Here is a 14802-nt window from a genome sequence, read left to right as displayed (position 1 = left end):
TGGAATGCTGGTCAAAGGCTGGGAAGGGAGAGACGGGCGTTGGTGGAGCACGCCTTTAATCCCAGCACTTGGGAGGCAGAGGCAGGCGGATCTCTGTGTTTCGAGGCCAGCCTGGTCTCCAGAGTGAGTGACAGGATAGCCTCCAAAGCTGCACAGAGAACCCCCCCAAATATATATATATGTATGCTGGAGGCATCTGCTTCACTACCTGTCCAGGTTCATTGGGACCACCTGGGGCTAGTGAAGTGCAGGCCACTTTGGAGCAGCCGGGTGCGGGTTCTGAAGGACCACCTGGTGCTGTCATGTTGCTGGCAGTTTGGGAGCACTCTGCAGCTTGAGTTGACAGGAAATCTGCTGGCACAGATACAGACTAGGGACAGAAGATGAAGGTAGGAGCTTAGGGGGAAAATCTGTCTTGGGTGTATACTTGAAACTTCCAGGTCTATGGCTCTGGGAGTTGTAGGGAGGAGAGGAGTCCCATGACTGGGAAAAGGGGATCCACCCTTAGGGGGAGGCTAAGTAATAGCAAAACTTGGGCTGTTGATTGACAGTACTCAGCGGAAGTCCATGAGGGGTGGTGGATCCATCACAATGCCCTGAAGCTTACATGAACTTTTTTAAGTTTACAAAAGAGACAAAAGTTGCTGGGCATTGGTGGCGCACGTCTTTAATCCCAGTACTCGGGAGGCAGAGGCGGCCTCCAAAGCTACACAGAGAAACCCTGTCTCGAAAAAACAACAACAAAAAGAGACAAAGGTTTTAGACATATTAGCATTGCCATTATTTATAACCTGCACTGGTACACTCGTTGTGTCTGTAAACAGCTGGAGAAGTCTCATGCCCAGCGGTGCCAGTGCTGGGATGATAGGCAGGTGCCTCCACACCCAACTATTTCCTTCCTTTTTTAAAAAAAGTATTTATTTGTATGTGGGGGGGTCAGAGGACAATTTTGAGAAGTTTGTTTTTTTTTTTTTTCCTTCTATCATGTAGATCCTGGATGTGGAACTGAGGTTGTCAGGGCTGATGGTAAATGCCACCCTTCCTTTTTTTTTTCTTTTTGTGTAGCTCTGGGTCATAGGGATTGACACTTAGGTCATCAGTAAGAGCACAGGGCTTTCCCCAGTGAGCCATCTCATCAGCCCACCTAAGAAACGTTATTCAGCAGGCACCTTGGGGTTGGTGTCCTAGCTAGTTTTATGTCAACTTGACACAAGCTAGTCATCTGAGAGGAAGGAACCCCGATTGAGAAAACGGGCTGACTGGAGGCCAGCCTGTAGGGCATTTTCTTAGTGATTGATGAGGAGAAGCTTAGTGGGAAATCCTTATGAGAGCCCATGCCTGTGAATGTACGCAGCAGCAGGTATGAGTTTGTGTTGGGGGAGGGGTGTCTCAGGGAACCAGTAAAGATTCCCTGGTACTTTTCCATGTGGCAGCCCATAGCCCATAGAGCCCCCAGAAACTAGGAGGCAGATGCCTTTAAGAAAATCTGGGCCTTTTACCCTCAGGTACTCCTGGAGGCGCTTTCTGGGCTCATGTAAATCTTGGACACAGTAGAGTTAACATAGGCTAGAAGATGGCTCAGGCCACCTCATGTCTGTGAGGTATTTTAATACTTCGCATGCTATCTAGACACATAAGACTTGTTCTTGGATTATGGCCATGGTGGATGGATGCTGCAATGGGGCAGAGCTCAAAAGATTGCTCAACAGTTAAGTGCATTTGTTGCTCTTACAGAGGACCAGAATTCTGTTCCCAGCCCCCACATCAGGTCGCTCACAACTGCCTGTAACTCCAGCTCCAGGGATCTGATGGCCCTTCCTGGCCTTCACAGACACCTGCTCTTATATGCAAACCCCCACTCAGTCACACACATACACATAATTAAAAATAAAGGACTTGGGAAGCAGAGGCAGGTGGATCTCTATGAGTTCAAAGCCAACCTGGTCTGCAGATCGAATTCCAGGACAGCCAGGGCTACACAGAGAAAGTGTCTCAAAACAACCGAAAAATAAAGGAAAGCTTGCCAGTATGGTAGCAAAAGCCTTTAATCTCACTAATCAGGAGGCAGAAGTAGGTGGGTCTTTGAGTTCCAGGCCAGCTAAGGCAACTTAGACCCTGTCTCAAAAAAACGCATAATTAAAAAGTAAATATTTTTGTAGGGCAGTGGTGGCACATGCCTTTAATCCCAGCACTTGGAAGGCAGAGGCAGGTGGATCTCTGTGAGTTCAAAGCCAGCCTAGTCTACAGAGAGAGTTCTAGGCCACGCCCCAAAGCAATACAGAGAAACCCTGTCTCAAAAAAAAAAAAAAAGGAAATATTTTTTTAAAATATCGACTTGCTCTTATGATCTTGGCAGGTATGCTATGTAGGGCCTGTGACTGTCAGTGAGGGATGCAATGTGCTTCACCTATGTGTACACTGTCACAAGCCTCTTGAAAGCATTTCCATGCAGGCACCAACAGGTCAGTCTACCCCAAGGGCTCCACCCAGCTCAGTGCTGTTTATGGGTATCCCTGAGAATTGACAGTGAAAAGGGCTGTCATTCAAGGACAGACTCCAGAACTGGGCTGAAGACAACCTAAGCCAATGCTGCCTCCACCTCTGTCTTATAAGCAGGGCAGTGCTAACCTAAAGGAAAACTGGGCTAACACACCACTCCAGGGATTTCCAGTGTGGGAAAAGTCCCTCTCAGAAGCCATGGGTTAGTAAACAAACCCCAGTGCCAGAGGATGGCTGCCTCCATAGGAGTTATTCCCAGGAAGGCTCCTGAACCCACAGTTGGCACTATTTTTGGTTGCACACCATAAAGACTTGGTAAGTCAGTGTTGGTGGGCAGACAGAGCACAGCACAGCCACCAGCAGTCTGAAGAGTTGGAATCTCCACTCAGGTAAAGTGGAACCCTCAACTAGGCTGCAAAAAAAAAAAAAAAAAAAAAAAAAACTTCATGGGCCAGTGAGATGGCTCAGGGGATAAAGGCATTTGTTGACAAACCTGGCCACCTGGGTTCAATCCCTGGGACCCAAAAGGTGGAGGAGGAGAACTGACTCCCAGCGGTTGTCACCAGATCTCCATGTGTGGACATATACACATAATATACAATAAAAATTTCAAGATGAAATGCCATGAGCATGACAACTCTTTTTTTAACATTTTTTTATTTTTAAAACAATTTTATTTTACATACCAATCCCAGTTCCCTCTCCCTCTTATCTTCCCACCGCTCCCACCTTCTTTCCACCCCGCCATCCACTCCTCAGAAAGGGTGAGGCCTCCCATGGGGAGGGGTCAACGAAATCTGTCATATCACTGATGCAGGCAGGACCAAGGCCCTCCCGCCTGTATCTAGGCCGAGCAAGGTATCTCTCCATAGGGAATGGGCTCCAAAAAGCCAGCTTATGTGCTAGGATTAAGTACTGGTTCCCCTGCTAGAGGCCCCACAAACTGCCCAAGCCCCCCAACATTCATAGGGCCTAGTTTGCTCTTCTACAGGTTCTCCGGCTGTCAGTCCAGAGTCAGTGAGCTCCCACTAGCTTGCCTCAGCTGTTTCTGTGCGACTCCGCAGCATGGTCTTGACCTCTTTGCTCATATTACGGCTCCTCCCTCTCTACCACGGGACTCCAGGAGTTTGGCTCAGTGCTTAGCTGTGGATCTCTGCATCTGCTTCCATCAGGTACTGGATGAAGGTTCTATGATGACAATTGAGGTAGTCATCAATCTTATTTTAGGGGAAGGGCATTTAAGGGACCCTCTTCACTATTGCTTAGATTCTTAGTTGGGGTCATCCTCTATCAAGGTATCTCTTTCCTTGCCCTCTTTCTCTGTCCTTCCCACAACTCAACCTTCTCAATCCCTCTTGTTCCCCTCCCCTCCCCACTCCCTACCACCACCGACCCTCCCCCATGCTCCCAATTTACTCAGGAGATCTTGTCTATTTCCCCTCCTCAGGGATCCATGTATGTCTCTCTTGGGGTCCTCCTTGTTTCTTGGCTTCTCTGAGGTTGTGGACTGTAGGCTGGTTATCCTTTGTTTTATGTCTAATACCCACTTATGAGTGAGTACCTACTGGAGCACAACTCTTATAAAGGAAACATTTCATTGGGGCTGGCTTTCAGTTTAGTCCATTATCAAGACAGGATGGCATATAGGCAGACATGGTGCTGGAGAAGTAGCTAAGAGTTCCAAATCCAGATTTACAGGCAGCAGAAAGACGGTGAGACACTGAGCCTGGCTTGGGCTTTTTGGAAACCTCAAAGCCCACCTCCAGTGACACACTTCCTCCAACAAGGCCACGCCTCCAAATCCTTCTCAAGTAGTGCCATTCCCTGGTGAACAAGCATTCAAATCTACGAGCTTATGGGGGAATCTTTATTCGAGCCACCACGGGAAACAAAGTTTACCAAGTAGTTAGACAGAGGGTCACATAGGAAAGGGTCAGTAGCATCACCATATGTGGGTGTGAGTTTCATGAAACATCGCCCTGAGATGCTCTATAATGGCTGCATACATGATCCTGGGGCTTTCTGGTTTGCATCCCTCAAGGGATGTAATTTGCCAGTCTGAAAGCTTTAAATTGAAAAATAAGTACAATATGTGAGCTAGTTTATTTTTCTTTAATTGGACATATAAAAATAAAAAAAAATTGATGTGCATTGGTGTTTGCCTGCATATATGTCTGTGTGAGGGCGTCAAGTCCCCCAGAACTGGAGTCACAGAGAGGTGCGAGCTGCCATGTGGGTGCTAGGAATTGAACCCCGGTCCTTTGGAAAGGCAGCCAATACTCTTAACTGATGAGCCATCTCTCCAGCCCTTTAAAACAATTGCATGGGTGTATACAATGTACTGTGGTCACATCCACCCCAATGTCCTCACTTGTCCCTTTTTACTTTCATGTCTCCCTTCATGGTGAAATCTAGCTTTCTCAGTACAATTTGTTAAAGATACTGTCTTGTTGTTGTTGTTGTTAGAACTCAAGTAACTGTAGTTGCCTGTACTGGTATCTGGGCCCTCAATTCTCTTCTATTGATGCAGCACTGTAGGGGAAGCTGTAGCCACGCCCACTTAGCGGCTGGCTACAGGTGTGCCTGACCACGCCTGCGAGGGCCATGCTGTTTTGATCACCATGGCTCTGTAGTAGAGTTTGTAATCAGGTATGGTGACACCTCCAGTAGTGTTTCATTCCTCAGGACTGCTTGGCTATCATTAGTTCTTTTTAAGCCTTTATATAAATTTGTATGATGTGTTTTTTTTTCTGTGCCTGTGAAGAATGCTCTTGGAATTTTTATTGGGACTACATTGAATCTGTAGATTGTAGTTTAGAATAGCCATTTTCTTTTCTTTCTGTCTCTCTTTCTTTTCCCTTTTAGGCCATTTTCATAAAACTAAATTCCTCCAACCCATAAGCATGGGAGATCTTCCCATTTGCTAGTGTCTTCCTCAATTTTCGTTTTTAGTGTCTTAAAGCTTTCGTTATAGAAGTCTTTTGTTTCCTTGGTTCCATTTATTCCCAGGCATTTCATTTGATTTTTGTGGTTATTGTGAATTCCTTTCAGCATGTTTGTTTGTTATTAGCATATGGGAAAACTTCTGTGTGTTAATTTTGTACCCTGCGGCTTTTGGTTTCTCAGCTTTAAGAGTTTTGTGTTGGACTCCGTAATTGGCCACTTCCTCTTCCACTAACTGGTCCCAAATAACTGACTCAGAGGCTGAATATGAATTACAGATGCCTGGCTGATTGCTCAGGCTTATTACCAGCTAGCACTTACATTTTAAGTTAACTCAAATTCCTTACCCTCTACCATTCGAAAGTACCTTTATTAACACAGCACATTCATCTCCTGCTCCCTCTGCAGCTGTCAGCAACTCTCTCAACTCCCCTGACTCTAGCCTTCCTTCGTCCATCATTCTCTCTGTGTCAGGCTGTCTTCTTGCCCTGCTATCAGCCAATCTGGTTTTTATTAACAATGAGCATAATGCACAGCAGAATGTAGGGGAAGCTGTAGCCACGCCTTCTTAGGAGCTGGCTACAGGTGTGCCTGACCACGCCTGTGAGGGCATAGTCAGAGTGACGTCGTGTGACTGCGTTTGCTCTTTCGATTTCACTTTGCTTCTTGCTGTACAGACTGCTGCCACGCCCGGCTGGCTAGGTCGCTCTGTAAGTAAGGCTTTTCCCTATTAAATACCCTTATATTTCTACCTGACTCGTATTGGTAATTTCCCACTATAGCAGAGTCTTTAGGATCTTTTGATGTATAGCCTCATTCCATCTGCAAAAGGGGGTGCTTTCTCGCCTTTTGTCCTTATCTGTATTAGTTCCTTCTCTTGTGTTGCCCTAGCTAAGACGACTTCAAGCACAACACTGCCTAGAAGTGGAGAGTATGACACCCTTGTCCCAGATGTGGGTCCTGGAAATCAAACTCTGGGTTCTCTGAAAGAAAAGTGCATAAGTACATGTTCTTAACTGCTGAGCCACGATTCAGGAATGTTTTGCTGCACGAGTATGTATGTTCATGTGAGTTCCTGGTGCCCAAGGTCAGAAAAGGGCATAGGATTCCCTGGAACTGAAGCTACAGGCAATTGTGAGCCAGCACAGGGATGCTCTGAAGAGGAAGTGCCCTTAAACACCGAGCCATCTCTCCAATACTTTTATAATGAAGGGATGTTGGATTTTATCAAAGGCCTTTTCCACCGTCTGTTGAGATGCTTGTTGATTTCTGCCTTCTGTTTGTGTAATAAATTATACTTACTGATATACACTGTTACATGTAAGATGACCTACCCTTGCATTGTTGGAATAAAATCAACTCTGTCATGCTCCTTGAAAATACGACCCTTGAATTTTTGCTTCTCTCTCTCTTTCTTTTTGTGGTGGTGTCTTTATCTGATTTTGCTATCAGGATAATAGTAGCTTCATAAAAATAAGTTAGAAACTTTACTTTTTAAGAAATAATTTGAGTATTATTGATGTCGAATCCATCAAGTCCTTGACTTTTTTTTTATACAGAGATTTAAAAATTTGTGTTTGTGTTCTCCTTCTATGTCCATAGTTAGAATTGGAGTTTTCATGGTGTACAAGAATTCTGTTAGCCAGGTGGTGGCGGTGCATACTTTTAATTCCAGCACTTGGGAGGCAGAGGCAGACAGATCTCTGTGAGTTTGAAACCAGCCTGGTCTACAAGAGCTAGTTCCAGGACAGGCTCCAAAGCCACAGCGAAACCCTGTCTCGAAGAAAAAAAAAAAAAAAAAAAAAAAAAAAACTTTTATTTATCTTATGGGTATGGCTATTTTGTCTACATGCATGTATACAAGATTTTCTTTTCCTTTTTTGCTTTGGAGACAGGGTTTCTCAGTGTGCTGGAACTCACTCAGTAGACCAGGCTGGACTCGAACTCAGAGATCCACCTGCCTCTGCCTCCCAAGAGCTGGGATTAAAGGTGAGCGCCACCATCTCCCTTGCCTACATATATGTATGTGTACTTGTGTGCTTGCTGTCCACAAGGCCAGAACAGGACATTGGCTCCTAGGAACTGGATGGATTTTGAGCCACCATGTGGTTTCTGGGAATTGAACCTAAGTCCTCTGGAAGAGCAGCCTGTGCTCTTAACCAGCAAAGCCTTCTTTCCAGCCCCTCTTTTTCTTAAAAAAATTATTGACCTATACTGAGTGACCCCATTCCTCTAACTTGTCTTCCAGCCCTGTTACTGTTTCCCATGTGATCTACTCTATAGCTAATGGCTTCCTCTGGATCTTTCATTTGGCTTACTGAGTTTTTCATTTCCAGAATAATTTGTTTGGTTTTTCTCAGTTCTATCTCCTTATTGAATCCTAGTCTGTCTCGAATTGACTTCCTTATTTTCTTTTTCCTCTTGGAGTACATACACGTCTTCTTTGAGTTGTTTAAAAGAACAACTATAATTATGTTGTTTGTTTTTTTTTTCCTGGAAGTTCTGCCAAATCATTTTCATTGGGTTTAGTAAATTTCTTTTTGAGAAGACACGTATGTTTCTACAATGGGACTTGCACAGTTGAAGTTAAATGCTTTTCATTTTTTTTCTAGAAATTCAACTTTTCTTTTTCCAGTGGAGTGTACAGTATTCAGGAGAGGCCTTAGTCAAGGGGCAGAGGTGCTGTTTCCCTTTGTGGGGCTGGTGTTTAGGGCCTGAGACTCTAGGCCTAGTCTCCTCTGAGGTCAGATACTGTCCTTAGTCAGCTTTGGTCTCCTGCCTGGTCTGTAGTTTGTGCTGGGGCTGTGCCTGTGGACCTTACTCTGGGCCACCTCAGGCTTCCTCTTGCACTGCAATTTTTGAACTCCCTGTACGCCTAACATTGAGTCATAAACGGTCACCTTTTATTGGGACCCCACGGCTTCTGGGACACACACCTGGACAGCAGACACGGTCCTCTTGAGGCGGTGATGTGCAGCCTCTCTTCCTTCATCCATGGAACATCAGAAGTGCAGCACTTCCTGTCACGCGACAGTACCCAGGCCTGTATCTTTTATACTTCCTTCCTAAGTTGTACAGGTTGTAAGCATGGCTCCTTGGTTTTGCTGAATGTTCTTTAAATGAAAAATCTTTATTAAATCCCCCAGTGTTTAAAACACGTAGATATTACCTGCTTCTGTTGTTCTCTCGGTGACTGTAATACATAAAACTGGAAAAGAGCAGGCACAACAAGAATGAGGTCTGTCCTCGTCAATCCCTCAGTTACTCAGCAGTCTACAGGCTGTGCATCATCCATGTGGACCTTTGAGTTTGATCTTACAGACCCAGTGTACTGGGCTACTCTACTCCCTCTGCAGGCACAGGGAACAGGGTTCCACGAAGGAAAAGCGAGACTTCAGCATAGTTTTCTGAAATGATGTTTATTTTATATAATTTCAATCAAAACTAAGCAAACAGAATTCCATGTTTCAAAAATACTGGGCCATCATTACACACATGCTACTGATCTTCTGTATTTTTAGGAAGGAAGATTTAAAGCCATAAAATACAGAAAACTAGCTGGGATAAAAGAGAATTCAGAAACAAAAGCAGTAAAGCAGCATACAGACAGAAGCTATTGTGTCAAATAAGGGTGAGAGAGCTACGTCTAAAGCACAACATGCCAGCTGCCTGCTTCTTGTGAATGTTTTACTGACACAGTGCTATCCAGTTCCGTTTGGCCAGGAACGTCATGGACATTGTTTTCTTTGGGGGCTGTGCTGTGCATCACAAGACACTGAGAAGGATCTCTTTCGGCCTCTGCCCACTAGACACAAGCAGCAATCATCTTTAAAGTGACAAACAAGAATGCCTGTGGTAGAAGTGGCCGAGAACCACTGGTTCAAACAAGATGCACTTCCATGCATGAAAACAGGCCCCCAACGCCTGCAATACTGTCTGGCCCTTCAGAAAACAACATTTTAATATAGACAAGGGCAAATGGCATGATCTAGACTAAGACAATAAATTGCTAATGTGGTAATACAATCGTCTAGCTGTGCTTCTACAAAGGGAGACTGATAACAATGTGCAATTCACAGAAACAAAGCTCAAATGTCCCATAGGCCCGGGAGATGCTCTGCCTTGCTGGCAGTTAAGGTAGTGCAAATGGAAGGCACGTCACGTTTTCAGTCCTGGTTGACAGAGTTGGGAAACGCACACACACGTTTCCGTTGAGATAATTGTAACCTTTACATAAAAGCAATAAGGCACCAAGTACATTTCAAATCTACTCTGTTAAGGCAAGGATTCAACTGGCAGGAATTCACCGGCTTTTCCAGAAGCAGAAACACCAACATATACGGCAATACCTGATGGTATTTTACATTGATGGTAAAACCAACCTGAACAATGGCTGGTGAAGAATGGGCTGCACACATATGGCTCAGATGAATTATGTGAAGTTAGTTAGCTCTGTAATTACTGACTGGAAAGATGTCTACAGTGCAGAGAGAAAGAGGCTGTGTTCCTGTGTGTATGTGCACAATCCCATTCAATACCCTCTCACAAGTCTAAGCATGGCTGTGCGCACCAGCCAGCGTGACAACAGAAGCACAGCGCCCTCGGGCTACTAGCACCCAGGACAGTGTATCCAGCGTTGTTTCTCTGACAAAATCACTGCAGTATGTTCTAGCTTTCAGGTGCAGCATGATACATACATGATTTGGGAGAGGACGTGCAAGTCTTGAAAAAAGTATGTATACATGAACAGAACATTAAAGAGCTATCCTTCCAACACTGCAATCAGTACTGCTATCATCTCTTAAAAACTGCTTTTATTAATTTAATTAATTCCTATAAAATGTGCAAGTTCTCTTTTTAGAATAGTTAAATTTTTAGATTTATTAAATTAATATACCAGTGCAGATTAAAATTCAGTAATCATTTCTCCCTTTTAAAACAATCTTGATGGGCTGGCGAGACGGCTCGGTCAGTAATGTGCTTGCTGTGCAAGCATGAGGACCTGAGCTCCAAGTCTCCCAAAAGCCGAGTGATGTGCCTTTAATGCCAACACTAAGGGTACAGGGCCCCGTGGCTCCCTGGGCACCACAGGTCAGCCAGCTGAGCCTAAATGGTGAGCCCCAGCTCCTCATGAGGCCCTGTATCAAAAAACCAAAGTGGATGGCTCCTGAAGCAGGACCTCCACACACGTGTGCGTACAACACACCCACTCACTACCTGAATTGTTACAAACGGTTCTGCAGTAGTCTGCCTACTAAATAGCAGTTTCGCTTTCCACATGCATTATTGTTGTACAGTGTGAGGCAGATAAACGTCACTAGCTGGAAGTCTGTAGACAGGGAGGTAATGTCCCTTCACAGCAGGCACCGGCTGCTGTATTACTCTGGTGTCTGTCTACTTACTAGCACGTCTACAAACACATCTGCACGAAGCACCACTTTACTGGCTCCTGACGGGACTCGCTGGTCTCATCAGAATAGCCTCCATTAAGTACAATGGGTTTGTAAATAGCTTACTTGACTTGGTCAAAATGCTTGCTCCCTTCACAGCTGTGAGTGCCTCGTGTCCTGAAGAGGTAGAAGATTTTTTTTTAGCTGTCACATGACTCAGTTTAAGAGAAATTAGTGCAGTTTCTTAAGCAGGTTCTCCTTGATTCTAACTTCATTCAGGAAAACAATACTTTTCCAGGATTTAAGATATATTGTAAAAAGCAGGATATAAAAATACACTATCAAATGCTATAAGTAAACATCCTACATCTTACTTAATCAAAAGTGAGTATATATTCTAATAATATGGCTAAGAAAATACTTTGGAAAATAATGTTTTTCTATGTCAGATATACTATAAAAGCTGAATATATATAAACACCCTACCTTATTGAAACTGAATCTATATGTAAAAATACTTTTAAATGGTAATTTTCCAAGTTAGGTATACTGTAAAGAGCTGAGTATTAATTGTCAATGTATGCATTTCTTATTCTGCAAGTTCAGGGAAAGGGCAGTTCATGGTTTCATGAAGCCACAATGTCAATGACAATGTATTCCCATAATAGTCTCATCCTCACAACCTTTTTATTGCAGCACAAATCAGGCGCCACCTGTCGGCAGACATGTGCTTCCTACAGCTGAGAAGACCATTTTCCTCCTGTGTCTTATTACTAAAGCCCACTATGGACTCCTGGTCAGATCCTCTGTCACACAGGAGACCAGCACGCAGCTAGGAGGACCTGACTGTCAGTGGTTGGCAGAGGGGAATGGTAACGCCTGCAGACAGGCAAAACCTACAGTCTCTGCTCATTCAACCAGCCTATTTCTTTTCAATTTTATCTTCATCTCATACACAACACTGTGTCATCAAAATCTCCCCTCCCAGCAACTGGGCTGCATCTAAACTGAACCTTCTGACTGGCAGAAGGGCAAAGTATGAATGAAAGCTTTCAGTTTGTCTCCAAAAGGATTGATTCTGTAACAGTCAATGCAAAATGTCCCTCCAACCTCTGGACATGTAAGGCTTTCCTTTTATACGGTGGTTATAGAAAAGTTCACAATTTTGAAAATAACACAGAAAGCAACTATCTTTGGCAATTATTTTTTCCCTCGAGACATGCTTCAAGCTAGCCTCAGACTTGTGACCTCCCTGCCTTTGGCTCCAGGTGCTTGTGTACAGCATGCACCACCATGCCCTGCTGAATTGGGCTATTCCACAAACTAAACACATCCTCACAGTACAACTAGATACATGATGCTAACAATGTCAACTTATAAAAGAATTTAACAGTCAGTAAGTGATTGACCCTGCTGGAATTCTTGAGAAAGTGTGAGCAAAAAGTAAACATGGTTAAGTCCTTCCCCACACTTCCTCAGTTGAGATTCATTTTATAGAATAAATTAAAAAATATTTCATACAATCTGAGTGACATGAATGAAGAACGTGCTACATTTTTCAGCACAAGTGTGGCCTTAAGCATGAGAGACCCCATTTGTACAGTGATTATGGATTCTTTCCTCTGAGGGCTAACAACTAATTTCTCTGATATTACTGCCTCCTTAGTTTGGCCCTGGTGTGAATTCCCTGAGGCATATTTTGGCTCTGGATCACTGAAAGGACATTTCTATTTTCTTTACATTCATGGGACTTTCCAATTTTTCATAAACTAAAGCCTTAAAATCAATTTTGGAACAATTAAGTCACCTCCAATTTCCGTAATTGTAAGGTTTCTTACTGGCGACAAGTGTCCAATCATTTGTGGCCCTAACTGGTCTCTGAGTTTGGAATCTAGTGCTAATGAGAAACCCTAGGATGCTGCTTTCCCAATTTGTTAGCCATCAGAGGAATTTTTAACTGTATGAACTCTCTGATGGCAGTGTTTCTCAGTCACTCCTCTGTCCCGTATGAATTCTCTGATGCTGGGTAAGGTGAGATCCACGAATGAAGGCCTTCCCACACTGCTTGCACTTATAGGGTTTCTCACCAGTGTGGATTTTCTGGTGTCGACTAAGCTCAGAGCCACGGCCAAAGGTCTTCCCACATTCCTTACACTCATAGGGTTTTTCACCACTGTGGCTTCTTTCATGATGTGTTAGTTCTGATCTGCGAATGAAAGCCTTCCCACACTCCTTACACTTGTGGGGTCTATCACCAGTGTGCACTTTTTGATGTCTCAGGAGTTCTGTGGTACAAGTAAAGGACTTCCCACATTCCTTACATTTATAGGGTTTATCCCCAGTATGGGCTCTCTGATGTCGGACAAGTTCTGAGCCACGACGGAAGCCTTTGCCACATTCCTTACATTTATAGGGCTTCTCCCCAGTGTGAACACTCTGATGTCGAAGGAGATGGGAATCAGAGATAAAGCCTTTCCCACACTCCTTACACTTATGGGGCTTCTCCCCAGTGTGGACCATCTGATGGAGAGTGAGCTGGGAGGCACAGCTATACACTTTGTCACAGTCCTTACACTCATAGCGTCTCGCCCCAGCATGAGTTAGCTGATGGAGACTAAGCTGTGTGTCATAACGAAAGGCCTTCCCGCACACCTTACACATGTGAGGCTTCTCACCAGTGTGGATTCGCTGGTGACGAAGAAGGTGTGAGGGGCGCGTGAAGGCTTTCCCACATTCCTTACATTCAAAGCACTTCTCATCAGTGTGAACCCTCTGGTGAAGACTGAGCTGTGCGATAGATGGAAAAGCCTTCCCACACTCCTGACACTTGTAGGGCTTCTCACCTACATGCAGCTTCTGATGGTGACTGAGCTGTGAGGTAGAATGGAACCCTTTCCCACATTCCCGACACTTATGAGGCTTCTCACTACTGTGAGCACTCTGAGGTTTCGAAACATCAGAACCACAAATAAGGACACTTTTCTTATTTTCGCTGCCTTTTTTGCTGTCATGAAGTCTTTGATGCATGACTAAGTCTGACCTACAGTTAAAGACTTTCCCACATTGTGCACACCCAATGCTCTTTTCCTTTTTGTGAATTTGCTCGTGTTCAGTGAGACATGATTGGCACATGAACGTTTTCTTACATTTCTTGCATTCACAGGGTTTTTCTCTAGGGTGAGCTTCTTTGTGGGCTGTGCACTGGATGGAACTGGGCCTCTCGACAGAGGTCACTACAGCTTGTCTCAAATGTCCCTCCTGATGGTCTTGTTGCCTCTCCAAATGACCTGTGTTTTTTCTGTTACCTCTAACCCTGCTGTCCTCAACGTTGAGGTGTGTTTGTTTTTTTGCCATCTTTTGTTGCAATGATCTAATTTTGTAGCCGTCCTTTGGAAGTAAATTCTTGCCTTCTCTTCCAGACACCCAATCTGTAAGATAATAAGACAGTGGAGGGTCATTTTCACACTTCAGAAGGGAATATTGCTGGAAGTGACAGCTAAAGGCAATGAAAATTTAAACAACTCGCAACACAACACTGAAACCTGGAAGGGGGGTATGAGATGGGAGACAATGAAGGCGTTCAAAAAGGAAGGGGAAGGCCATGTTCTTTCCACTCTGGGGGGCATCTGAATCACATAGGAAACTTACTCAAAACATCAGCCAGGAGCTGTCTAAGAAAACTGAGAGAATGTAAACATCAGCCAGGAGCTGTCTAAGAAAACTGAGAGAATGTAAACATCAGCCAGGAGCTGTCTAAGAAAACTGAGAGAATATAAACAAGGTAGCCAACAACGGCTCCCATCTCTAGCCTCAGACCATGTGCAGATATTCAGTTTGCTTTCCTGTATCTCAACCATCTTGTTTAGAGCCTTTATTGGCCAAAGAGTTCCACCATGCTATATATATAGCCTACCAGATCTTCGGCCATACCCCAATTTCCACTCCACACAGTGGTTAGAATGTTGCTGTT

The 14802-nt window shown here is 44.3% G+C and overlaps 1 protein-coding gene and 1 pseudogene across 3 annotated transcripts in view; one reads left to right on the top strand and one right to left on the bottom strand.

Moving 5' to 3' along the window:
* LOC113838967 overlaps positions 1-14802 on the top strand; it is a 321491-nt pseudogene that overhangs the window by 136909 nt on the left and 169780 nt on the right.
* Positions 8843-14802, bottom strand: part of LOC100759667 (zinc finger protein 568) — a 48123-nt gene continuing 42163 nt past the window's right edge. For all 3 annotated transcript variants that reach the window (XM_027434067.2, XM_027434065.2, XM_027434066.2), the window contains exon 10: positions 8843-14260. In XM_027434067.2, the coding sequence (XP_027289868.1) occupies positions 12819-14260 (1442 nt within the window). In that variant the 3' untranslated portion in view covers positions 8843-12818. The remainder of the gene's footprint in view (positions 14261-14802) is intronic.

Source organism: Cricetulus griseus, chromosome 9, assembly GCF_003668045.3.
Source record: "Cricetulus griseus strain 17A/GY chromosome 9, alternate assembly CriGri-PICRH-1.0, whole genome shotgun sequence".
NCBI classification, from domain to species: domain Eukaryota; kingdom Metazoa; phylum Chordata; class Mammalia; order Rodentia; family Cricetidae; genus Cricetulus; species Cricetulus griseus.
The sequence above is the reverse complement of the archived record's forward strand: the minus strand, read 5'-3'. Positions and strand labels throughout refer to the sequence as shown.